This window comes from Echinops telfairi, unplaced genomic scaffold, assembly GCF_000313985.2.
Source record: "Echinops telfairi isolate 266 unplaced genomic scaffold, ASM31398v2 ScPeMD7_7424;HRSCAF=8462, whole genome shotgun sequence".
Lineage (NCBI taxonomy): Eukaryota > Metazoa > Chordata > Mammalia > Afrosoricida > Tenrecidae > Echinops > Echinops telfairi.
Window position 1 is genome coordinate 50,438,645 of NW_022111324.1, and position 27,023 is coordinate 50,465,667.

The following is a 27,023-nucleotide window of genomic DNA, read 5'->3' on the forward strand; positions in this document are numbered from 1 at the left end:
AATTTTTTTTCTTGGGTTCTTTCAGTTTAAGATGTGCTGAGTGTGTACTTCCTCTTTGGTTTTCTAACACTAGCTAGGTCTTTGCACATTTCATTATAATATTTCACGTTGTCTTTCTGAGCTGCCCTTTGACATCTTCTATTCAGCTCTGCCGCCATCAGTCCTTCCATTTGCTTCAGGTCCCCTGCAACTGAGAGCACGTTTCAGAGCCCTTCTGACATCCACCTGATCTCGTCCTTCTTTCCTGCTGCGTTAATGACCTGCAGCTCTCTTCATGAATGATGGTCTTGACGTCGTCCCACAGCTCAAGCCTGCTCTCCCTAGTGTTCAGTCATCAAATCTGATGGTGCAATATGCTTGCAAGTCAGGTGGGGTAGACTCAAGTTCATCGTTTGGCTCGTGGCTTTGTTTTCATTTTCTTCAGCTTTAACCTGAACTTACACATGAGCAGTTGATGGTCTGCTCCACAGTCTGCCCCTGGTCCGTTTTTAGCTGTTTCTTCTCACCTTGAGTTGTGCCCTGTCAGCAAATGGCGATCCCGAAGGCTCCACTCCCACAGGCTCTGCTCCATTTGTATCGCCACAGTCCACTCTGCTCTCAGAGGGCAGCTCCTCCTTGGTCATATTTTGAGTGCCTTCTGCCCCAATAGGCCCACCCTCCGGCCCGCTGTCTGACAAGGCTCTGCTCCCGGTATCTGATAGAGTTTCGAAGCTGTGTGTAAGGTTGTCAGCCGCTGCTTCCTCTGAAGCGGGCAGCCAAGTCCTCCTTCTCCCTCTGTTCTTAAGTCTGGAAGCGTCACTGATAGCTACTCACTTCGAGTCTGCTGGCATTTAAATACTGGTGATGTGGCTTCCGGCATCCTAGCACACAAGTCACCGCAGTACTGCCAACTGACAGCTACGTGGCGGGAACTTAACATCCAGTCCTTGTAAACAGTGGTGCTGCAGAGAAAGACCAAGAACAAGGCCTGGGATGTGGTAGCCACTCACTCCTGTCAGCAGAGGGGAGCGGGCTGGGGGTGCGAGCAGGGGAGAAGGCTGCAAGCCAAGAACACTGAGCATGGCCAGGAGCCATTAGAAATTCAGAGGCCTGGCACAGTTCCTCTCTGAGCCCAAGGAGAATCAAAATGGTCAGCACATTCCCTCGATAGGGACTTCTAGTCCCCAGAACTGTGCGCCCACACGTTGTTGTTCCTGAAGCCACCTGCTTCATGGTGCTTGGTCGCAAGGGACCCCACCGACTGACAGGCACCAAGGTCTGTGCTCTCTCTATACTACCTCGTCCCTCCCCCAGAGACTGGAAGGGTGCAGTGAGCCCCTCTGCCCCCCACACCAGGTCAATCCTTCATCCTCCCAGCTTATTCAATCAGCACCTCACTGCAGTGGGGTGGAGAGGGTTTTTCTGATTGTGTCTACAATGTGTCTGGTAGAAGGGGTGCCTACCGGAGCTCCCCATATCTTGGGAAGTGAAATCACTGAAGACAAACTGAGAGGCACCCAAAGGACACGAGTGCCCATGTGGGGCTGATGGTCAGACTCCTGCTCCCGGTCCTGGTCACCTGTGTCCAGGATGACTTAAGACCCAGGGCCCAGATCTCTCATTCAAGCCCCTAAAAACTAGCTACTTAATGTCCCTCTTCTGGCCCCGCCTCAACTGCCCTTCCTGCCCATGCACATCAGTGCTGCCACTGTCAGTCTCCCCTAGTTCTCCCAGGATAGTGGGAGTTTGGCCTTCCTGCCTCCCAGGTCACAGCCCCGCCTCCTGAGCATGTCCGGGGAAGGGGCCGAGGTGTGATCTCTCAAACAAACCCCTTCACCACAGCTACACCGCAACCAGGACTTCCAGCTCACCACCACCTTGACCTTGAGCAGGTGGATCAGGGCTCTCTTCTGGGAAGGAAACATTGGTGTGTTCCACAGTCCAGCTATGTAAGTCTGGGCACAGTACTGAGCCAAGAGAGGCGCAAGGGAAGGAAGCTGACCTACAAGTCTACTTGACCTCCATCTCACCAGAGATCCAGCATCAAGCTCAGCATGCACCTCACTCCATCACCTCCCCACCCGCTCCCAGCCGAGCTCAACTCTGCAAAGCGCCGGATCAAACTCTTTGCTCCTGGCCACCAGGGGCTCAGCCAGTGGGACAGGCGCATGACCTAGAGCCCTTTCTGGACCTAAGCAGCAGCACTCAAGAGTTCTGCTGAACGTGAGCTCAACGAGTCCAGCCCCCACGGCCATCTGCTGACACCTGAAAGCCATGCACAGGGCGGCAGAGCTACCTCCGTGGTCTAGGCCTGGCCTCTGGAAATCTGGTGTCCCAGATCGCCAGACACACCCGAGAGAACTGGGGACGCCCCCCTCACCCACAGTCTTCTCAGAGCCCCACCCTCCCCTCTGCAGGCCCTTCTCCTCTGACAGGGATCGGCTCTTCTGGGTGCAGGTGGTGGTGCTGTTGAGCCAGAAGCCATCTTCCCTCCATGTCTGAGGAGGGAAAGGCTGCCTTGGGGTGCCCTTCACCCAACCCCGCAGTTGGTGGGCACTGCAGCAACAGCCTGAGACACTGCCCTCCCCAGCCCTGGGCTGTGCTCCGCACTTCAAAAAGCAGCTTGTCCACCGAGGTTCATTCAGCACGACCCACGATAACCCAAAGGTGGAAACAACTTAAACGGCCCCGTTCCAGGTGAACAGACCCACAAACTGGTGCGCGTGCACACAGCGGAACACCCTGTGAAGTCGAGATACATGACGGTATGGGTGGAGCTTGAAGACATCATGTGAAATGAGTTTTCACCTCCTTTATAAAAATAAGACAGCCCCTCAGCTCGCCCACAGGGAGCCATCGCAGAGAAAATAAAGAATTTTTTTAAAGAGTGAAAAAAAAAAGGCAAATACATGGAGCGCAAAGGTTGCCAGGGGAGGAGAGAGGGGAACATGGGATTCAGTGTGAGAACAATGCACAACCCATTATTGTTAAGTGCTCAAGAAGTTGTACACCTGGAAAAAGATGAATTGGGAAAAGTCATATGGTAGACATATTCACAATAATAAATGTAAAATCAGCCCCTGAGGCTCCTTATGTACAAGCAAATACCATAGAGGATTTGGTCCCTTGGTTTGGGGTTTAGGGTCATCGATCTCCGGGACACGCCAGTGTTTCTGTTCCACCTCCTAGTTCAATGGGTAGTGAGTAGGGTCTTAAACATTCGCAAGGGAGATGTTTTTTTCCTTGCCTTTGGTGCTCCCAAGGCTTTGATGTGTTCCCTTGCCCCCAAGTTCCTGCTTCTGGGGCTCAGTGCCACTTCCTTTGGTCTTTTCGTCCTGGGAGTCTGTGGTCTGGCTTGCAAAGGAAGTGAATATGGGATCGTGTCCCACCCAGCTGTGCCCCCTGCTCAGAGCGCAGTCTTACAGTCTCAGTGTTACCTTCACCAGCGATGCTTAGCCTGACCAGCCTGGCTGTGTTGCATGGATGGCCTGTGACAGGCTGCCCAATGCCCTCTCCCCTTCCTGAGTCTGCGGGTGTGGGACCCAGTGCCTCATGCAAAAGAAGACCGACAACCCCCCACAAATGGCCAGCGATGAGAGGACACCTCACTGTACACTGGGGTGAAGGGCAGGCTTCTAGACGGCAACACAGGAAACCCCGTCACAGATCAAACGCTGTAGCTAGTTGATGGGAGGCATCTGTCTGGGAGTGAGAGGCCACGGGTGGGAGAAGAGGGGAGTGGAGGAGAAGCCAAGTCTGAAATTAAATCAGTGCCAGAAGTGGAAATTAATTTTCTTTCCTTTTTTAAAAATCATTTTATTGGGGGCTCATACAACTCTTATCACGATCCATACATACATCCATTATATGTCAAGCACATTTGTACATTTGTTGCCCTTTTTTCTTAAAAGTTTTGACATGATTCACATACCATACAATTCAGTGTTCTAAATGTATTAAAAAGTTATGCAGCCATCACTACAATCAATTTTAGAACACTTTGCCCCTGGTTATCGGCTTCCCATTACCTCTCCCCAACCTCCCCTGCCATAGCCCCACCCACTGGCATGAGTCGCCCTGGACTCATGGCGACCCTCCAGGGCAGGGTCGAACTGCCCTGTGGATTTCAGACTCACTCTTTCTCCTGTGCAGTGGCTGGTGGTTTCGAACTGCCGATCTTGAGGTTAGCAGCCCAATGTTATAAACATGACACTAAGGAACTATTAATCCAGTTATGTCTCTACAGATTGATTTGTCCAGGATTTCATGTAACAAAAAACATACAACAAAATAAAATGGAAAATCCTCCACCCGGATGGGATTTTCACACTAATGTTTTATGCCTCCCAGACCCCAAACCACTGTGACCCTGTCTCCTGAGAAACCATCTCCCTCAGTACCCTTTGTAAAAGGATTGAAGGACAGGACTAGGTTATTGTTACCACTGTTTGCAGCTGGGATCAGGAGGCGACAACCTGGTAGGGCCTCAGAAGATTGCTTAGAGAAAACCGTCTAACTTGCTCTAGGCTTGGAAGGCAGGATCCAGCTCACGTCTACCAAGCTGGGGTGTTACCTCCACAAATATTCCAGGGCCTCATTGAATGCAGTGCCTGTCCCAGCCAGCACCCCAGCTGTACTGCTGCACCAGTCATGCCTGGCTCGCCCACCAGTATTCCACCAGAAGGGAGACCCTATGGCAAATACCATTCCAGGTGGCTGGCCCTTTGTGGTCATTTCTATCTCAGATGGTTGTTTGAATGCAACACTTGATTAGTGCATGTTTAATTTTTTTTTTTAACAGTATGAACACGTGGCCTATTCATGCATCCAGAAACGTACCTTCACACAACAGCTTATCAAGGAAAAAGAAAGAAGCTTGCCCGTCGTCAGCCACACCACGCTGCTGGTTTCTCTTCCCCTGGAGCCGCTGAGGCCCGAGATTCAGGACGAGGAGGAGGGTCTGCAATGCGGGGCTAAGATGCCTCCATGAACAAGGGCCGCCTTTGCCAGGAGACAGGCGGCCAGAACGGGATGGTACCGTTTCCACTGTGAAACACTTCAATCAAGGCCTCCACAACGGAATCTTGATCAAAGGGGCTAAAATGCAGAACAGAATGTCAGAGTTTCCTGGGCTCCAGACTTTCTGGAGCAATGGAGGTTGGATGAATCCGAGATGATTGTCCAGATAATTTTGAAACCTTGTCAAAAATTATCCTGAGGTCTTCTTAAAACCAAATAATCATTTAGCTGAACTAGGAAAAAAATGTTTGCCCTGAGCATTGTGCTCTTTGAAGATCTATTTAAATGGCATCAAACTGACCACGGCGACTTGAAATACTTGGTAGGAACCCTGGCCGGGTGAGTTGATGCGCACGGAGGAGGAACACCTCAGAAACGGAGGGGAGAGGGTTGAACAGCTCAAAGAATACACTCAGTGGTATTGCACTGTATATGCAGAAACCGTTGAGTTGGTGCATGTTTGCTGGCTGTCCATATTCCCAACAACTTTAAACAATTTTTTCCTCTGGTAAAACTGAGACCCCATTTCCCCCACTGATATGAAATACCTTAAATAGACTAAGGAGCAGGGCGTCCTAGAAGGGCTCTGGGAAACCTGAACCCACAGGGCCAGCCGTGGCCACAACGGAAAGGAGACTGTGAGGGTTGGTAGGGGGGTTAACTTGGCGAGGCCGCGATTCTCGGTAGTCTGGCAGACACTGTGAACTCACTCACCTTCCATTTCTGCAATCTGATGTGAGCTGCCCTTCATTGGAAGGAGTCTCCTTGCGGCCTGCTACCGTGACACACATTTTATGGATGGGTGTCTGGCAAAGCTCCCTCTCCATCCTGCACACCTCTCACCTGACTTCTGGCACTTGGGATGTGAGAAGCCTTTTGCCTGCCTCCTGATCAGCTTATTTCAGATTTGTCAGTTTCTACAAACCACAAGCCTGCTGCTTGACTCCGATCTGGGACTTTTCAATGTCCACACAATTGTGTGAGCCATTTCCTTGAAACAAATGTCTCTGTTTACACATCCAACTCACTGGCTTTGCCCAGCCTATCCGAGGGTCTAACCAGTCAGCACGCCCTGGACTGCTTGAGGCTCTGCTGAAGGTAGACTTTTGAAGCTGAGTTTAACCATGTCCAGAAAGGAACAAGGTGCACCATTTGGGGCTTCTTTCCCCAGAAGCTTGCTGAAGCACGTGGTTGGTTTTTGTAGTTCAATGATATTCATTACATTCATCACGATTGCAACCATCACCCCTTCTCCTTTTCCAAGCGGTTCCACTGCCCCTCTCTTCTCTTTGGACCTTCCTCATCTTCTATGTTAACTGTCCACCCTCCACCGCCTCTCTTTGGGGTGTGTTTGTTTTTTTTAGGGTGAGGGCCTGAGAGCGGGGGACAGAGCCACCGCCTCTCTTAGTAGTAATTACTCTCTTAGTAATTTATCCTCCCTTCCTCCCCACCCTGGTAACCATCAAGAGATGTTTCTTTCAGTAGGAAAACCTTTCCTTGGCATTTTCTCACATAAAATTTGTCCTTTTCCAACTGATTTGAATTCCCTCAGCACAATGTCCGCCGGGCTCATCCCTGTTGTGAAGTGTTGCAGTCACGGTGACTCTGTAATGTTGCACTGTGTACATGCACCACTGTTTATCTACTCTTCCAATGATGGTGGGGGGGGGGGCATTCTTGAAAGAGTGTGCCTGACCTGACATTGCGCATTCCCCAGCGGGGCCACACCTGGAGAACACCGAGGATCAGCATGGACGACAGGTTAGGGGAGGGAAGCTGAGTGAAAGGCTCCCTTCTCTGCATGGAATTACTGTGCAGGGGCCGCAACTGATGGCAACTAACAAGCCAAGTACCACCAAGATTCAACTCCAGCTTTCCCTTAAAGAACTTCAAGTTCAAGAACCCTTTCAGATGTGCTGCCATCTCCTGGTCAGCCTTGGGGTGCAGTCCAATCACAAGCAAGCAATAGCCAAAAGGCGCTGGGGACAGTTGACACAGTGTAAGATGTGATATGACTGCCACACCCAAACCAAACCAGCACCCGCACCGGAGCAAAGCCACATACCCTAAACGTAGGCAGGCTGCTGTCACCTCCCCACTCTGGATGCCTCATGGTCACTCTGACAAGAACCTGGGCCCCTGAGCCTAAAACCAAAAACAACAAAAAAGCACCAGACGCACTGATTGCCTGCTGGACCCCTCTGGCGACCCCTGCACAGGCCTCCTCAGCGTATCATTGTGGATGCAGACCACTGTGCCTCTCTTCTGAGAGCCACGGGCGGTGCCAAACAACCTGTGTGAGCAGGCCAGCACTCACTCTCCCACCACACCTTGCTTCCTTCTCTCAGGTCTTGCCTCTGACCCCTGGCCCTACTCCCTACAGCAGTGCGACGTAAAGAACCCAGAGACGGAGACCCGGGAGACTCTCCCAGCTGGGAGGTCCTTTATGGAGGAGGGACGAGTCTCAGCAGTTGCTCCTAAGGCAAATGGCAGAGACCCCTGACTGCCAAGGTCATCGTGAAAAGGCATGGAAACTGGTTAAGGCGTCCTGTCGACACAGGCAGCGATGAGGGAAAATAAAAGGCAAAGAGATGCGAACCAGAGACGTTAATGTGATCTTTATTACACAGCACAGCTGGTATCCTGGCAGCTCTCCAGACCACCTGAGAAGTCAAGTCCATCCCACAGCATGTCTCTTAAACACACAGTTAACGTTGTCCTAGGCAGTTCAGATGGGAGAGTACAAGGACCGAAGTGTGTCTCAGATTTCCTTCTGTTATTGCACCTTTATGCTACAGAGTTTGTTACATTTTTATTTAACACTGTGATAAACATTAGTCCTTTAAAACAAACAAGTAAACAAAAATCCCATTACATTAAGGAAAAAAGACAACAGGCTATCCAGACCAATTCTCTTTTTGACCTACTGGGCCAAGTGGCCTTCCACATGCCAGGTGTCCCCGGGCTCCAGCATTCCCTCCCAGTAGCAGGGGGTGACAAGGAAACCCTTCACACAGTAGGGCTACTTGACCCCCCACAGGGGTCCCCATGCAAAGGTTTCTCTAGGTCATCCCTTCCTTACCCTTAACTCCAAGGAGGATAAATGCCTGCCCCCGCCCTCCCCGCACCCTTTGTCCTTGTGAACCAACAACAACAAAAAAAACAGCTTGAAAACTCAAGGGCAAAATACTCTTTGGGCACCAGGCTCTCCCAGGGCCATTAACCCTGCTCTAATGCAACACGGCTCAAGCATGTCTGTGATTAGCCAGAAGGAATGCCACGCGTGCCATCCCTCCAAGGGAAGGCCAAGACGGTGCCCGACTCCCCAGAGTGTGTGACCACTGGCCCTCTCCACTTCTCTAATGCAAAGTGCTGTCCATGTGGTTACCTCGGCACGGCCCTTCCACTAAGACTGCTTCCCAAGCCGGGGGGGAAAGCAAGGTTGCAGTCCCTCAGAGAGCTGACGGCCCAGGTGAGCGTCCCATCCCTGTCCTGCACCTGTCCCTGGTGGACCCGTGGCCTGCCCGCCACTGCTTCCTGGGGGGTTAGTGTTTACAAATTAGGAGGAGCTGCTGCCTGGGCACGTCTCCTTGAAGTGGATGGAGTCCAAAGCGACTCTCTTTGGTCTGCGAACAACCGGCACAGTCCTCTCCCACGAAGTGGCAGGCCAAGCCGGCTTGGTCAGCGAGCCATTATCTGTGGAGAACGAGGGGACGGCATGGCCACACTGAGCGCTCCTTGGCGGAGCCTGACTGACCATGCCACCAGCTGTCTACGAACAGGGTCAGCCCTTTGGCCATCCCAAGTGCCACCAATGTCACTTCTGCAGCGAAATGAGTGCCCAGACTTAAAGGGTGGTCATTTTCCGCTGGGGTAAAGCACTCCTGTGGGGCGGATGAGAAGGGCAGCACCCAGCGACCGTTCGGCCACCGTCCTCTCTCACCACCGGAAGCCTGCACCAGCACAGGGCGCCAGTGAACGCTCCAGGACTCTGGTGACGGGGGCTCCCTGACAGCCCCGTGCTGCCAGGCTTGCTGGAGTCAGCTAGTGTCTTCCAAAGCAATACACAGTACAGGACATCTCACGGCTCCCACCACTTGCGTCACGATGGGTGCCAAGGGACAAGGAGTCCAAACTCAGCTGATAATGTTACAGAACAAAGCAAATATACATACATAACACGTTTGTATTCCTGCACTCAGCCTGCTGAGTGTTTAAACCACGCCCCAGATCTCTCTCTGTGGGCTTTAGCTGGCCTGGAGACTTTCAGGAATAACTTGCACCTTTTCTTGGAATACCTCTTTTTAAAGGAACCGTAACACACACAACCCTTCTTACTTTCAGGTGTTAACCCTTCCCTCCCCCTCCCCCTGGGCCAAATAATAATGTGGGGAACCTGCTGGGCAGCCGCAGTGTGAAAGCAGACTAAGCCACACACCTGACTCCCGTGTGCAGAGAGGGAAGAGCTGCAGAATTCCAGTGAACGTGAGGAAGGTGGTCACAACTAGTCCTAAAGGAGCCTCTGAAGGGGGAACTGATGGTCTTTTCTCGAGATTTCAAACAGCACAGACTCTCCCCACCCCCCTCTTGCTACTTTTTGCAAGCAGACTGCTCATCTCTCCTTTCCAGACTTGTAATCTGGCTTCCTGCAAGTCCCACCACTGCCTCCAGAAGGGCAAATGCCCAAAGGAATAGGGCGTCTTGATGGACAGCTACCAAATGGAGTGCATCCTGATTGGTAGCAACTCTGTGAGACAGACCGCTGCCCCATATGGTTTCCAAGGCTTCACATCTTCATCATGCAAGCGGACGGCCACATCTTTTACCCTCGGACTGGCTGGTGGGTTCGAACCACTAACCTTTCAGTGAGCACCTAGATGTTTAACCACCGTGCTACAAGGGGCCATTCCAAAGGTCATGTAGGAGGTGTTAACCATTCTAAGAGGTGGACTGAACATTCCATCAAAGTGAAGTTCCAGCCTGTGGAGCCCAAGGACCAGCCATCAGATCATTCACCAGGGAAAAGGCCTTTATCCCTGCAGTTCTGGAAAGCCTCACGTGCTTAGGGGCTGCTACCCTCAAGACATCATTACTGCACAGAAAAGTCCAACAGTTCTGCTGAGTCTTAAAGATCACAGGGAAAGTGTCTTACAGGCTCTGCAGACGCTGTTAATAGGAGAGAGATGGCCCTTTGGGCCCAACTCTGGCACGTCCCAGCAGTGAAAGTGCTGCGTGGCTGGTGCACCTGCTTGAGGGCCTGCTCCACCCCCTGTGAGGCTTAGCACAGGGCCAGGGCAGGGTTCTTGGAGATTAGGCAGATGTGAGGATACTTGCCTCTACCATCTACTCCTCAGCCTGCCTGCTTCTCGATATGCAGTGGACCGGTTAGGTTGATGATGGCCAAGATGCACCTACGTTCAAATGATGTCCCTTCCTGTGACAAGGATCAGAATTTCTCTCATTTGTACCTCCTGGTGAACTTTCCCAGCTGCAAGGGGATGAGAACCTTCCTGACCACTAACATACAGGGCAAAGGCGCGCGCACACACACACATTATTAGCCTGTTCTTTTTCATCTCATTCAGCCCCCTTGTAACAAATCATATTTAAAATAAAGTAAAAAGAAGGGGCAAATTGCAGAAGAAACCTTGGTTAAAAAGCTCATGGGTCAAGTTTTTTAAACGTGAGTGTGTTAGAGTAAAAAATAAAAACGTTTCTGATTCCGTTCAGTTTTAAAAAACAATCTGGTTCTTCCAGTAGGTGTGTGTGGGGAGGCCCGGGGCCTCCAGACCTCCCCACTTCTCGGGTCTCACCAGAAACTTCACAGTGGGCCGGTTTGCTCAGACATTCAACTCAAAGTACCCGGTTATCTGCAGTTTCTTCACCTTGAGACCCAAACCAACACCGAAACAAAGACCCCTCTGTAGAGGAACCAACTCTGGGCTGGGCTCAGTACAACACAAAATCCAACCGCTTCACACACACACTTTTGGGGGGGGGGTGCCTCTTGGTGATGTAACAGTGAAATCCTACCCCAGAATCCAGGGATTTGTGGTCCTACAAGTGTAAACAAACTGGTGCTGTACGGGACAGAGAACTTTGCCTGTAGCCTCCTCACTGGGACTTCTGTTGCAACCCAAGCTCTCTGGTGGCCAAGAGAGAGCAGGAGCCGGGCACCCAAAACTGTCTATGTCCCTTTGTTCTCATAAGCACGGAGCTAAGTCCCCCTTTGCTAAGGGTCCTGGCAGTGTCCACTCGGTATCTTGGAAAGAAACACACAGTGAGCAGAGGCTGGGTCCGATTTGCCTGCTTGTCCTTTTCCAAGGCCAGACATCCCACTGGTCAATTTCTACACAGGACCTAGACATTTTTTTTTCCTTTTTGCTAAAGGGACAGCTTAGAACATCAGTGACCCTGTGAGTATGCTCAAACAGCCATGTCACTCTGCACTAGCCAAGAATCATCTTTGCTTGGGAAGGTCTCAAGCTGCCCAGCAAGCACTGATTCCCTCAAGAGCCCCCAGTACTACATACATGTCCTATTCTCCCCTTGGCCAGAGGTGGGGGGAAGGGAAGAAGGAGAGAGTACGAGAGAAAGGTCTCTACGTTGCTTTCAAGTGGAGTCGTCCAGCTCCCTGTTTGGCTGCTCTGACTCTGACTTGCACAGCCGGTCCCTGATGCCCTGGAGCATGGGCTGGACGATGCCCAAGAGAGGCCTCTGAGAGGGGTCGCCATCCCAGCAGGCTTCCATCAGCTGCCAGCACTCCGCATCAAACACGGGGAGACGCTCTGGGCGGGCCCCTAGAGGAAGAGGGGTGGAGGGAAAACCTGGTTTAGTCAGAAGGAGACGAATGCATTAAGAGGGCTGACCAGCTGGCAAGCTGATGCCCCGTCCTTGCGGGACTCAGGAGGCTGGCCAGTGCAAGGAGCCTGGACTTCTACTGCCGACAGCTCAGGTGAAGCCTGGCAGCAGTAGTGAAGGAAAGCGGGACGCAGGACACTGGCGAGCTGGACACTGTGAAGCAAACAAGGCATGGGGCCGGACTCTCGGAAAGAGCCGAATGCTGCCTGGAAGCAGAAGTCTGCTTTGGATGTCCCAAGGGGGAGCTGGGTGTACGGGCCCTGCAGGGGAGGAGCTGGATGGGGGCAGGGAGCCCCTGCTGCACAGCCCACCCGCACGCGCAGGGGCAGGCCTCCTACCTCTCCTCACGTTGTCCCACAGGTGGTCTTTGCTGGCACACCTCTCAAACGCCTCGGGGAGCTTGACGGCGCCCGAACAGATGTACCAGAAAAGAATCCCGAAAGCGTAGACATCCACGGAGTTGTCGTACTTTCCTACAGCAAGGAGGGGCGGCGAGGAGCAGGTGAGAGGGGAGAAGGCAACGGCCCCTTTGCACCTGCCCAGTCTCCATGCATGTTGGAGACGGTGTGCTCTCTCCCCCATCCTGTCATGCGGGCAAGGACACACTGAGGGTGAGGCAGGCCAGAAAGCTCAGGGGAAACTCCAGGATCGCTAGCTCCACTCTTCCAAGAACCCTCGGAAGCCTCCGTGTGGAGTATTCAAAATATCCTGGACACTGGGAGGGGGAAGCTAGACGTGTTCACAAGAACCAGCTGCTGACTGGAACTCCATGAAGACCAAGAGAAACGGAGCCCTGGCAGGTCACCTGGGGACATAAAGACGAGAACCACAGGTGGGCGGGCTTTTGGAGCTGGAAGCCAGGCGTCTGAGTTGAGTTGGCAATGGGACGTCACTGCCGTTCTGCAGCAGGACACACGGAGAAGGGACCGTCGGAAGCACCTCTGAGCATAGCAGAGTGGTGCACCGCGTGGACTCACCTTGCAAACGGCATTGGCCCTTGTGGACGGTGCTGTCCCACACCTGGGGCAATGAACAGGGCTGTCCACAAAGACCCCTGATGGCCTGAGGCTAACTCAGCCCTCAAGGTATGAGGTCACCTATCCTGGCCCAGAAGGCAGTGGTTCTCAACCTTCCTAATGACACAACCCTTAAATACAGTTCCTCATGTTGTGGTGACCCTCAACCATAAAGTTACGTCCATTGCTACTTCATCACTGTAATTTTGCTACTGTTATGAACGGGCAACCTCTGTGAAAGGGTCGTTTGACCCCCAAAGGGGTTGCGACCCACAGGTTGAGAACCGCTGCCCTAAGGAGACTCAGAGGGCTCCTAAACCTTAAGGTATAGATGGGGCTTTCTGGTTGGTGGGCATCCACTGGAGAGGGTAAGGTAGCTCTCTCTGGGACACGGGAAACCCCTCACTGGGCCCCTCACTAGGGTGCCTTCCCGAGTTCCCCCTCTGCATCTCTTCATTTGCATCCTTTTCCATGGTACTAAATCTGCTGCTCTAAGTACAGGGCTGCTCCATGAACTTTGTGAGCCCCTCCAGGGAATGAGGGGCGCCCAGGGTGGTGAGGGCAGCAGGAGCTGTCCTGCCTGTCCGACAGTCCGCAGGGAGGTGTCCTCACAGTGTGAGAGCTCTGTGTCGAGAGAGACTGAGAAACGCTGCATGTTCCCAAAGATGGGGCCCACCCAACTTGTGACGTGGGTGGCCTGGGTCAGAGAGTGTGCTGCTGTGTGAGAGACTGGCGGCGATGCTCAAGTCCCGGAGGTGAGGACCGTGGGGATTGAATTCATCCGCACCCCTCCATGCACCCAGGCAGGTGGACTGTGCACTAGACAATGAAAGGCACTTAAATGTAAAGTAGAACGTGGCAGTGGGAACTGAGACTAAAAATACACACGTAAATATAAGTTCTCAAGTGCTATGATAACAAAAATATAAATGGGTGGTTTTGACAAACAGAAATTGCCTTTCTCAGGGGGAACCGATTACAAGGATCTACATATAACCCCCTCCCTAGGGGACAGACAACAGAAAAGTGGATGAAGGGAGACGTTGGGCAGTATAAGGCATGACAAAATAATAAATTTATAAATTATCCTGGGTTCATGAGGGAGGGGGTGGGGGGAGGGAGGAGAAAAAAATGAGGAGCTGGTACCAAGGGCTCAAGAAGAAAGAAAATGTTTTGAGAATGATGATAACAACAAACGTACAAATGTGCTTGACACAATGTATGTGTGCATGGATTGTGATAAGAGTTGCATGAGCCCCCAATACAATTTTAGAAAAGAAATTCCCTTTCTCACAGTTTAAGAGGCTAGGAGTCGGAATTCAGCCCGCTTGCTCTAGGGACAGGCTCTATGTCTGTGTGGGCGTCCTGGTTCCCAGCGAGCTCCACGGGTCTCGGCACCCTCTTATTCCCTCTCTCTACTTGTTTGCTTACCCTCTGTTGGTGACTCAGTCCTACACTAGTCCTACACAAAGACAACCCATTCCCAAAGGGGATGACACCCACGGGCACAAAGGTTAGGCTGTACACACATGCTCTGGTGGGACAGACTTCCATCAGTAACACTAAGGGAAGTGGGAATAAATGGATGGCTGTCTACTTGGCTGGTGTGTGAGTACGGTTATAGCTGTCCAGCTAAACACGTAAATATTGCATGGCTCAGGTTGGGGAAAATGTGTGTACAAAGCCAACCAGAGGCATTTGAAGTGTTGGGCTAGGCTTAACTCTTACCAATGTTCACGACGGCCCTACAATGACTTCTCACCTCCCCTGGCAGCGGTCCAACCATCACCATCTGCCTGGGCTCAAACTCTGGTGTCACCTTCTGGCTAACCCTTTCTGTTCACCCACAGCAAGTGGATAGCAAAACCCTGCTCATTCTTCCTCTTGAATTGATCTCAAAGTTAACTCTTTTTTTTTCCCCTATGTCAGCATTACCCACTTAATCCTGGAGACATCCACCACCCCATTGGTCTCCCGCCTCTGTCTTTTCTCTCCTTCACGCAGACCTGTGGATCTCAGAAACAGTTTCAGGTTCACATCCCACCTCCACTTCTTTCCAGCTCCCTGCTTTCTGGGCGGGAGATTCCCTCCTCGGTGTCTTTACCCAGCAATTCATATAAAAATGCGTCGTCGCAGAATTGCTGTGAGGGCTGCATGAACGAAACGACGTGAGCCGCCCCACGCCTGGGTTACCATGAACAGAGACACTTCAAAAAGCTAATGGGAAATGGAATCAAAAGATAACAGACTCCCCCCACACACCTTTTAAAAATAAATCATTTTATTGGGGGCTCTTACAGTTCTTACCACAATCCATACATCAACTGGGTCAAGTACATTTGCACATTTGTTGCCATCATCATTTTCAAAACATTTTCTTTCTACTTGAGTCCTTGATATCAGCGCCTCTTTTGTCCCTCTCTCCTCCACCGTCATAAACCCTCCATAAAGTATAAATTATTTTTATTTTCATATCTCACACTGTCCGCTGTCTCCCTTCTCTGGTCTAGCTGGATTTGTAAGGTAGAACTGGGTCATGATAGTGGGGGGAGGAAGCATTAAAGGACTAGAGGAATGCTGTGTGTTTCCTCGGTGCTGTACTGCACCTTTGCTGACTCGTCCTTTCCTTGTGACCCTTCTGTCCCCACACACTTTTGGAAGCCCCCTCGTATACTTAATACTTAGGAGTTCCCTTACTACCTACCAATTTTTACCAGCCCGTCCCAACCTCGCCCCTAAACCCCACCTCGAGCACAGTTATCGAGCATGTTAGCCATCAGTGAGCCCCTTCTGAAACTGAGAGGGCATAATGTCGCACCATGATTTAACACGTAGTCACTTAAGATGATTACTTTGCCTCTCTCTTGAAATGATAACTCTAAGGTAGTTTTAAGTTCTTTAATGACAGTGGATGACTCCCCATTATGAATCAAATAGAATTACACAGTCCATACTTCATGGTAACAGCGTTGGTGGATTATGGAGATGTAGGGCATTTTTCTCTCTTCCTTCTCACCCTCTGCCCCTCCCTGCCCCGACTTACCTCAAGCTGCTCCTGTTCAGGCTTCCCCACGCCACTGCCAGGAGGGCCTGCGGTGCTACCGGAGGCGACTTAGCCCGTGGTTTCTGTGCCACACCCAGGCCAAACCACCTCTGCCCTCCAGTCTTACCTGTGAAAAGTTCAGGGGCCATATGGATTGGGGTCCCCACAATGCTGCCCGACATCATAGCCTCCGGCTTGCAGAATCCCAAGTCTGTAATCTTGGCGTGGTTCTGCTTGTCCAGCTGCCAACAAAGCAAGGTGACAGTCACCCTGGCCCCACCCTGTACGCAGCACTTGGTGGCACACGCAAACGTGAAAAAGAGGTACGGAATAAATCCATCCTCTGATCTCCCATCTGCAGGCTCATCCCCACTACTGGCTTCCCCTATACTACGAGCCCCCGATGGCAGAAATCATCCTTTGCACGTTGGCATTCAGACACTTAACATAGTGCGCTGCCCATGTTAAGGCACCTCCATGAATCTGGGGGAATGAACAGTGAAGGTCCACAGAAGGACAGTACAGAGAGCCTTCCGCTCCTGACCCCTGACCTCCGGACCACAGGCAGAAGGTGGAAGCCCTCCAGTCGGCTAAGGGGAGTTCCTTTTGGATTCCCTGCTGCTTCTTTTCTTAAAGGTTCCCAAGACTGAATCTATCAGGTGACTGACTGACAGGCCTCGTAGGTTTCTGCCTATAATCTTAGGACTATTTTTTCTTTCCACCAGAGAGTGAGACAGAACATGAATCTGGGACATGAGTATATGGGCTTTCAGAGCTACTAGGCTTTTAACTTTTCTGTAAGTCTAAAAAATTTCATCATAGTGCTCAGTCACTGCCGTGGAGTCGATGCCAACTCACTGGCAACCTTAAAGGGCAGAGTGGAACTGCCCCTGTGGGTGTCCAAGACTGCCACTATTTACAAGAGTAGAAAGCCTCTTTCTCCCGAGGAGTGGCTGGTAGTTTTGAACTGCCAACCTTGTGGATCACAGGGCAATACATAACCACTACATCACCAGGGCTCCTAAAACAGTGCTGGGAGAAATTCTTAAGCAGTGTAAGAGAAGCCTATGATGAAGCCAGTGGAAGAACATCTTTAATGAACTAACCTACTCACCCCATAATTTTTAAGTTGGAGAATGTAAAATTCAGATTTTGAGGGCACAAGGATGGTATGTGCTGCAAACTCGCATGTGTCCTCTACTCTTTTCCCACGACCTCCAGCAGGCCGCTGAACCAGAGACGCAGGCCGTCAGCGGGAGAAACAGCTCTGCTTACCAGCACGTTCTTCAGCTTGATGTCACGGTGAACCAGTCCCTGGCTGTGCAGGAAGCGGATCCCCTCCACCACGTCCAGGGCAATCTGCAGGCGTGTCTCCAGCGTCAGCCCAGCCTTAGGAAGACACAGAGCTTCCCTGTCACTCACGAGGCAGCAGCTCCATGCTGCCTGCTCGCAGCGACCCCAAGGCCAACAGAACAAAATACTGCCTGCTCTCGGGCCCCTCACAACTGTGAGCCCACTGCGGCGGCCTCGGGGTCACTCAATTTGTTGATACCTCTCTTTTCCACTGCCCTTCTTTCCCAACCAAAAGAGCAGGGCTGACGGAACAGGAAAGGCTGTGGCTGCCGGTGGGCTCTTGTGCTCCCCTTCCTCCCTGGACCCACCTTGAGACCCGTGTAGAGGTCCCGGTGCAGCCGCTCCATGATGAGCAGCACGGCGATGCTGGAGCCGCCGCCATAGTTGTAGTCGATGACTGACCCGTGGAGGTCCACCAGCCGCTCATGCTTGGGCAGAGACCTGCAGGGCAGGGGGGGCAGCACACTTTCCCTGTGACCCTGCACAGCATCCCCCACTCCGAGACCACACTCAGTCCAAAGAGAATGGCTGCTCCAATAAGGGGACACACACACACACACACACACACACACACACACCTCCGGGAGTCATAAAGATTCAGAGGCAAAGTCGAATGCCAAGTTAAGACCCAGAAGACAGGATTCCGGGGCAAAGCAAGGACAGGGCAAGGCAGAGAAACATCAGGCCGCAGCATTTGAGCTCTGGGTCTGAAGAGGCGGGACGCACTGCAGCTCCCGGCAGAGCACTTCCACGGGGCGTCAAGCGTCTCCTTTGTTCATAAAGATGGGTGAGACCAGGACCCACCTCATGTAGTGAAACTCCAAAGCCAGGTCATTCCAGTGCTTCTCATCTGGGGGAACAACTGACTTGAGGGCACAGGGGAAGTGTCCCCCCCAGTTGTCACATAGGTACACCACACCATACTGGCCCCGGCCTAGCTCCTGTCCCAGTTTAGGTTTACCTGCAAGACAGACAGAGAGATAAGGGAGGGCCAGGCTGGCAGGCAGAAAGCCATAATTATCAAAGTAAGACATTCTGGGGTCTTCTAAGCCCACAGAAAGTAACCTAACTGGTTGGCCCGAAATAAGCTTTGATGCTGTTGTTTGAACGACCTAAGCAGCAGCATCAAACCGACGTCGAAAACACAGATATCAATTAGCCACCTTGAACGAGAGATAGCGATTTCCGCCAGGGATGCACCTGAGCCTGCCAGGTGTCTGTCTAGAATGCGCCTGCGCCTGCACCTGGCTCAGGACGTGGGAGGCGGCGGCGGGAGGGCCACGCTGAAGGACTCACGGTGCAGCAGGACGTCCTGCAGAGAGCGGCTCTCCAGGGAGAGGCGGGCCAGGCGGGGGGCGTGCTCTTTCCGGACCTTCAGCCAGAGGTCTTCGGTCTTCTCTAGCCGGCCCGAGTGGCCAGCTTCCAGCTGGGAGGGAGAGACAAACGGGCCCACGATTGATCCAGTCCCTAGCCTTGACCTTCTTGATCATAATACAGGGCCACTGATAACATCTAGTGCACTAAAAAGACTTGTGAACTCAATTAAATGTACGTACATGTTTAGCACAGTGACTGGCACATGGGGCGGGGCAGGGGGTAAATAAATAAGACATTTCCTCTCATAGATGAATACACACCTCTATCCGCCCCAGCATAGACACACATCCCTACACACACACCAAAGGGACAAGCAGATGCCACCTAACTGCGGACGAGCATGGAAAGTGGAAATCGTCTCTCCCGATCACGCACCCTAAAATATGAGAGCAATTCAATTTTCCCAACCTTCAACATTACCCCTCCTCCTGCAGGGAAATGGGGAGAAATGAACTGAGTTCACTCCATCCTCCCTAGAATTAGAAAAACATCCACATATGCAAGATGTAGTCATGAAATTTGTAATATGTAATTTTATCCGTTACCAAAATAGAAGAAAAGAAAGTATTGTGCATCTGTTTCTTTCTTTCTTTAATTAAGGAAAAATTCTATGGGAAGCAGAAAGCACAATGTTCTCCACGGCAGAGGCCCTCGCTGTACCTCCGGCCTATACCCACCTGCCGCAAGGAGGCCGCGAAGGCCTCGTGAGAACTGTTGAGCCGAGTCCGGAACTGGCTGCAAATGCTCTTGGCCAGCTTGGAGGCGCTGAGGCTCTCGATGGCTTCCTGGGCCACCTTCCTCTTCCACTCGAGAGTGATGGCAGGTGGGCTCACCCACGTGATGCGCTGGATGATCTGCCAGGATGAGACGGGAGGTCACTGAGGGCAGGAGGCAGGGGCCACTACAAAGACCCACACCCTTGTTCTCTGGGTCATCCACTCTTTAGGAGCAGGTCTTCAAATAGGAGCTGTGTAGAGTCCACCACTCCTCTCCAGGTCCAGCTAGCTACCTCCCAACCAGGGCTTGGCCCAGATGGAAGCATCAAAGAACCCCAGGCCTGGTCTCCATGAACACAAGCCCTTGACGCCCTGCATTCGGTGCCGGGGAGGGCCTGATAAATCTCTCCATAAGCGCCCATCAGGAGCCACACTCCCAGCCGCTGGGGACGACAATGTGGGCTTCTGAGGTTGGGAGAAAGAACTCTGAGAGAGAAAGACAGTGAGTCGAATCATACAGCTCCGTCAAGCAGCACTAAGTCCGCCGCTTTTCAGAGCTAGGAGCAAGGCACTAGTCATAACTACTGCACAATAGGCGCACACCAGGATTCTCCCAGGCAGGCAATGCAGGACAGGGCTGCCTGCAGCACCAACACCAGTCCACCCACTGGGGTGATGATGAGTCCTTGGAGCCCCCTGTGGACAGAGCACTTTCCTGTAAGCCGCCCTCCCTACCTGCTTGATCTGCTCCCATAGCGTCCTTGTCACCGAGGACCCAGAGTGAAACGTCACTTCAACATGGTAGGCGGCATTCAAGATCTGAGAACACACGGAACAACACCCAGAGGCTGCCTCAAAATGCAACGGGTCTTGTGAACGTCAGAAACACAGCGTGGTCTCAGGGCTCCCAATGGCTCCTCCTGCGTGTACAGAGGCCAGGCCTGGGATCCCCGGGGGATCATCTATTTCGTGAGGCCTCCGCTGCATCCGTCATCCCCACTCATTGATCTAACCACAGTGTGACGGCCTATGAGCCCCTCCCACAGATGCCGGCCAGGTCCTAGGAGAAGGAAGTAAAATTCAAATGGGAGTGGCAAGGATTGAGTGGGAACACTAGCCGAATTTGGAGCTGGGCTTGTAGGTGGATCCTGCTACGTGTGCTAGCTGTGACGTGGAATCTTAATCCACCGTTCTTTGAGCACTCACCTGCTTGAGATAATTACTGGTGATGTGAATTGAGACGTCCTGCGACTTCTCCAGGCTCTGCAGACACCGTTCCAGGGTTCCCACAAAGCTCTCCCGGAGATAGTCCACTGAGCTGATCAGCTTGTTAGCCACGGCCTGATTCAGCCGGGAGATGATGAGCTCCTGGATCTGTCGGATGCAGCATTTGATCTCTCTCGTGCCCACTGGTTCCCCGTTCTCCGGGATGATGACATCTGTGTGAGCAGAGGAATGAACTAGCTTCCAGGGGGAAGCGGCAGGCAAGCTAACTCCAGGCATTTCCCTGGTCAGTGCCAAGGACGTCCCATGATGACGGCTACGAAAACACACGGCCAACCCGCAGCATGGTCAGTCACCCTCAGCTATTCAGAGATCCTGACAGTCCCTGTAACCAGAATGAATGAGCTGACCCTGTTAGCTTCCTTGTACATCTTATTTAGAACAGGAAAACAAAAACATTTCTTGAGTGCAGACTATCTGAAAGGCGCAACAACTCAGAACCCTGGCGGCATAGTAGGGCAAACACTGAACTGCGAACCACAGGGTCAGCCGTCAGAACCCCCAGTTGCTCCACAGGAGAAAGCAGAGGCTATCGAGGAGCCGTGTAGTCTCAGAAACTCTGTCCCATGGGAACCACGTTGATGGCAGGGAGTTTGGCTTTGGATAATCTAGTTTAATCTTCACAATAACTTTATTGGGTAGGTATTACCCACCACCCAGACCCCGCTGAGTAAATTCCAACGAGAGCAACCCTACATAGGGTTCCCAAGACCCTTTACAGGGGCAGATAGACTCGTTTTTCTCCTGTGGTGTGGGTTTGAACTGCCAATCCTGGGGTTAGCAGCCCATGCCTCACCCACGGCACCCCAGGGCTACAGGTGGGTAGTACTGGTTATACAGTGCAAGTCATTTTGAGGACAAAGCTAGCTTTGGAAAGGAGATAGTGTAGTTAAGAAATGATTCAGCCAGCATTTGAACCCAAAGCTTATTGAGTCCAATGCCTAAGATCTTTGTACTAGCTCACGTTGCCTTAGCATATGAATGAGAACAGTCCAAGAATTAGGAATTCAATTCTAATCAATGATGAGATAAATAAAAGACCCAATTATTGTCCCCACTACTGTACTACCCCCAGGATAAGAACACCTGTTTTCCAAATAGAAGATAAAGAACTTCAGCAAAGGCAAAGTAATGCATGAAACCTCAAAATGCCCTCTCCTGTCTATTGGTAGAAATTGAAATGGTACCACCCTTGGGTAGTAACTATCAAAATCTCAAACCAACAAATGAATGGGGGAAAGGTCCACATAACTATTCCACTTCTAAGATTTTTTTTTCCTGGAAATATGCCTTTACAAGCCGCAAAGCTCTATGTGTACAATAATGACCAATCCGGTAGAGTTTGCAATGGGGGAACGGAGCAAGGACCCATCGCCATCAAACTGATTCCCATTCTTAGCGATCCTATTTGGGGTTTCCAAGGCTGCATATCTTTGTGAGAGCACACAGCCTCATCTTTCTCGCACAGAGCGGCTGGTGGGTTTGAGCCACCAATCTTATAGTTTGCAGTTGGTCAACTACCAGGGCTCTTTAAATGAACATTAGGGGGGAATAATTCAATAAATTAAGGCATATTAATCAAACTCTCTTATGATATACTGTTAAATGGAAAAGAGCAAGTGCAGAATGATACACAAAGGGGAGTGGGGTCCCTGAGAGGCATGTAGGTTATGCAACGCCATTTCAAAAATGAATAAAACTTTATTAAGTGTGCAGAACATGCTCTCCAGGGCAGATGCCCTTCAAAACAACTAAGCAAAACATCACTGAAACCTGGCTCCATAGGACATGTGGTCATGGACTCCCTCAGGTACATCTGCCTGCAGGACACAGAGACGGGACTTGTACTAAGGTGAGAATCAGACATGTACCGCATGCAGAATATGGAGCCAACTCAAGTGGTGGATCAACAAACCCACAGAGTAGTTAACTGAGCCAGGCATTTTAGTCTACTGAGTCCCTGTAATCCCTACATCTGTTTGGCTAACCACTGTATCGCAGGCATGAAGCGTGGTATGCCGTGAAAATCCCATGTAATTACATATTGCAGTATCGGCCCAAACTACTGCCCTGCCCACCCTTTATCATGTGCACGGTGATGCTGGCATTGATGTTGTAGTGTCTTTCATTAAATACCGAGAAGACGTCCTAGGATTTTCACAAGCGAAAATTCCTCTCTGCGGTGGGAATCACCGAGAGCAATCTTCCTTCATTTTTAGGAAGACATACAAGAAATCAGGGATCCTGTGCTTGTGAAAGTCAAATGCACGAGTATTCCTTGTACGTATCTAACTGTGACACGGCTGCAGATCATCATTTTTATAACCATTCATTCTCCAGATGCCTGTGTATCAGACTGCTATTCAAGAGTCAGATCCTGGTCTTCTTCAACTCTAAGAATTTAACAACGTCTTAGAAAGAACATGAGTGACTCTTTCAAAAAGGGGGGAGAAAGTGAAACAGGCCTGAAATAAATTTGCACATGGACTGCTAAGGGAGTTCGGATGAATGGGATTATTACAAGCTATAAAAATTAAAGACTAGATGAAAAATGGCACTTGGGAGAGGGCTTTAAGGATGGGTATGGTCGGAAAAAGACAGTCCGGCTTAGGCAGCCCGCGAGCGAAGGGCAGTGGAGGGAAGACATGGAGGAGAGCAGCCAGACAGAAAACACGAGGGGGGGGGGAGGCGCCCAGCGGTGATCACGGTGGGAAACGCTGCTAAGGGCCACACCTTGGGGGTCATTGGGGTGAGGCTGAGGGGCTTAAATTCAGTCCACAGGAGCAAGTCGCCGGTAAAGATGCACTGAAGAGAGAAAGGGGTCAGGGAGATCAAGCAGGGACGACGAGGGCAAAGGAGAGGGACTAGAGAAGCAGAGGTCGAAAGGCCCCGTGGCAGATGACGTGCCAGGACCTGGCATGCGACTGGAAGCGGGGCAGGGAGAGTAATCCCTTTGAGCTGGGTGTCAGGAAGAAGGTGGCAGCAGTGGCTGGGAACAGATTAAGAGGCAGGAGAGCAATGGGGTTAAGAGATTAGGTCTAGGAATCAGTCAGTGGTAGATACACATCCTGCCCCTACTAATTACTACTGGTTAGACCTCAGGCAAATTAATCTTTCTACGCCTGAGCCCTCCACCCTCATGAGATCATGAGAGTCTACAGAATGCAGACTGGTTTTGGAAAAATACTGATGTTGCGTCAGAAATCCTGCTCGGAAGTGGTCTTTGGTGATGTGGAGCCTCTACGTACATGTTCAAAAAGCCTCCCAGATGATTTGAATATAGAGCCCTGGGTGACAACCTAGAGGGCATGTGACCATAGCTAACAGAAAGCAGAGCTAATGTTAATGCTTGGAGGTCTCTAGAGCGGCCAGCAAACAAAGCTGGCAGCAGGTAACCCTCAGACACCAAACGGCCTGAGCAGTGTTATCTTGGCCCAGCTTTGTAAAGAACCACTCAAGCAGGAAGATTAACACTGTCATTTTGGACGACCCGCCTGAGCTGGGTTCCAGGAGCAGCCTGAGAAGAAACTGCAACGCAGGGTCAACAGCAGGCAGGTGGCTCCCCTGGGAACCGGACAGCTCTAACAGTGATGTCACAGCACGCCTCCCGCAGCCCGTCCGGCCCCATCAGGGTTGGAGGGATGAATGTGAAACAGGAAATCTGAGATGAACACAGCAAAGGCTGAGCTAACAGTTCTGGGAATCAATGAAGATGGGATCGTCTAAGGAAGTCTTTGAGACCAAGAGCAGCTACTTTTTGCTAAATGGTTTAAATTAAGCTCCTGCTGGTAACAGTGAGGTACAGGAGATTATCCAGAGGCTCCTTGCTTGGGCTGAAGAGCTGGCACATTTAACTTCCAGGCAGAAAAAGCTAAGGTACTGTAATGGCTTGTGAGAGAAAGCGAGAACTCTAGGCCATAGGTTCCCAAAGTTATTTGGGTTTCTGCCCCCTTTTCAGAAAAAAAAAAAAAAAATCCCAACACCCTGGGAATTAAAAACTTTTGTACCATAATCCAGGATAAGGTGTAGGTATCTGGGTCCATCGTTTCCGGGGTGGGCTTCTCCCATTCTGAGAAGCACTGGGTTCGAGGCTCTGGTCAGCCTCACTCCCCAGAGCCCAGTTCTCTGGGACCTACCTTTGAACTCCATGTTAGCAGCATCACCCAGAAGTTCCTCCTTCATGCTGTTCAGCGTCTCAACAATCATGTCCTTCATTTCCTCCTGCTTCCGGTTGGCAATATTCATCAGCGATTCAAACAACTCATTCTCCTTTTTGCGCGTGTACTCCAGGCGCTTGGGCGTGATCTGCAGGTCCCGCTGCATGTCAAAGGCTTGGTTGATGAAGATGTCCAGGCAGCGGCAGTGCACCAGGTTCAGGGCCTTGGCAGCGTCCACCAGGCGAGCCTGTAGCACCTGGTAGGAAAAGGTGCTCAACTGTCTAAGCTTCTCGCTCTGTTCCACCAACATGCTCTGAGCTTTTGTGTCTTGGCCGGGGCCCCCACAGTTACAGTGACTGCTGCTCACATAGCCCAGGTCAAGCAGCTGGCGATGAAGTGGTGATCGTTCACTCTCGGGTCTTCTGGCGGGCGCGTCAATGATCTCCGCAGCCAGCTTCGGCACTTTGAAAAAGAAGATGGGAGAGGAGAAACACTCGCGCATCTCCCGGAGCTCCTGCTCATCCCTCTCTGACAGTTCATCTTGGTGCAGTGCGTAGGTCACCACGGGCAGGAACTCAGTCGCCAGGTCACCCAGGACATCCACTGCAGGCCGGAGGCCTTGGCACGGTGCTACCACAATGTCCACTTCCTGGAAGGGCAGAGGGGTCAGATCAGACCTCACAGTCAGAATCAAGCCTGGCCTCCCCCGAGTTCCACATCTAGATCTAGGCTGGGGCACCTGGCTTTCCACCTGTCACCTACTCACTTCCTTCCTCTTGTACCAACACTCTCTGGTGCAACCTTTGCAGGCCAGCACTCCTCTACAGAGAGCGAGAAGTAGGCAGGGAGGATGGCAGTTCCTTTAGCCGCTGCCGATCAAAAGACTATGAGGTCCTTGCCACCCCTTTGTTGCTTGAAAACTCCCGCCGATTCCCTCTGATGAAGAAATAAGGACTATGCGTGGGGGAAAGGAACTCGTGGAAATGATCAGATGGAGTGAGTCTACCTGAAGACTCCTCGCCGTCTTCCTGCCCCTCACATCTCCTGTCCCCACCACTCCAACCTGGCAAACTCCCAAACGCCCTGTAAGTATCAATGTATTATGTATGTATGTACAACCCAAGTAGTCTTCTTCCCCCTTTTGATACTTAACACATTCATATTTTATCTCATTTAACTCCCCCCAGGGCCTACTTACTCTTTGAGGGTAGGGGCCATGTCTACCTTGTTCACTGTTGTAAGTCCAATGCTTAGCACATAGTCCCTCATAGTACCCTCATGAACCCGGCAGTAGAACTGTGCCAAAGGAGTTTCAGGCTGTCACCTTTAAGGAAGCAGACTGCCACACTTTTCTCCTTGGCAGCAGCAAGTGGGTTTGAACCGGTAACCTTCCAGTCAGTAGGCAAACCCTAATCACTACTCTACCAGGGCTCCTTTAACACATATTGTCAGATCAATAAATCCAGCAGCAAACTAAAAGTGAGTTTCAACAGACATTCTTACTGCCCTATTGTGAGAGTTTGCAGAAAGTTTTATTCACCTAACTCTTGGTATAGCAACAACTCAATTCCCCCCATCAAGTCAATTCTGACTCAGTGAGTCCCGAAGGCAAAGTAGAATTTCCCCCTTTGGGTTTCTGATGCTGTAAATCTTTACAGAAGCGGGAATCCTTTCTCCCTCGATGGGGCACATGGGTTCGAACTGTTGACCTTGCAAATAGCAATCCACAGGGTAATCCAGTACATCAGGGGTCCTTTTCTAAGTATAGCAGGGGCTACAATTTAACTAGCCAATGTTTATCCTCTATTGGGAAGGGAAGGGAAGGCCCTTCAGAGAGGACTAGCCAATGAGCTGTAAGGGCCGGGGTTTCCTGGAAAGCTCTGGAGAGAAGGGTTCCTCTTAGCAAACCACAAAACTGCTGCCCCAGAACTGCCTGCCTTCAAAGACTTCTACATAAAATGGGGAGCGAGGAGAGGCTGTGTCTAGCCTGAATTCCTGTTTCCCTGCACTCTCTTACTGCTACTTGTGATTTAACCCAATCCTAAAGGATATATCCAAGATTCTGATGTGAGTTTCAGGGATGATCTTTGGTTTAAAACAGGCCTTCAAGCACGTTCCTCACCAAACCTGTATTTCTGCTCTGTGCTCTACTCTTTCCTGAGGGCGTCTGAGCTCTTTGGCAGCATAGCTTTCCACCTACTGCACAGGTGACTCAAAT

General features: G+C 51.3%; 1 protein-coding gene across 1 annotated transcript in view; it reads right to left on the reverse strand.

Moving 5' to 3' along the window:
• Positions 1–7,599: 7,599 nt before the first annotated feature.
• Positions 7,600–27,023, reverse strand: part of DSTYK (dual serine/threonine and tyrosine protein kinase) — a 32,713-nt gene continuing 13,289 nt past the window's right edge. The window contains exons 3-13 of the mRNA XM_004700111.2: positions 24,785–25,454; positions 20,571–20,803; positions 20,100–20,183; positions 19,326–19,502; positions 18,568–18,697; positions 18,076–18,232; positions 17,580–17,712; positions 17,194–17,307; positions 16,046–16,160; positions 12,198–12,332; positions 7,600–11,798 (exon numbers count right to left, since the gene is read on the reverse strand). Of these exons, the coding sequence (XP_004700168.1) occupies positions 11,611–11,798; positions 12,198–12,332; positions 16,046–16,160; positions 17,194–17,307; positions 17,580–17,712; positions 18,076–18,232; positions 18,568–18,697; positions 19,326–19,502; positions 20,100–20,183; positions 20,571–20,803; positions 24,785–25,454 (2,136 nt within the window). The 3' untranslated portion in view covers positions 7,600–11,610. The remainder of the gene's footprint in view (positions 11,799–12,197; positions 12,333–16,045; positions 16,161–17,193; positions 17,308–17,579; positions 17,713–18,075; positions 18,233–18,567; positions 18,698–19,325; positions 19,503–20,099; positions 20,184–20,570; positions 20,804–24,784; positions 25,455–27,023) is intronic.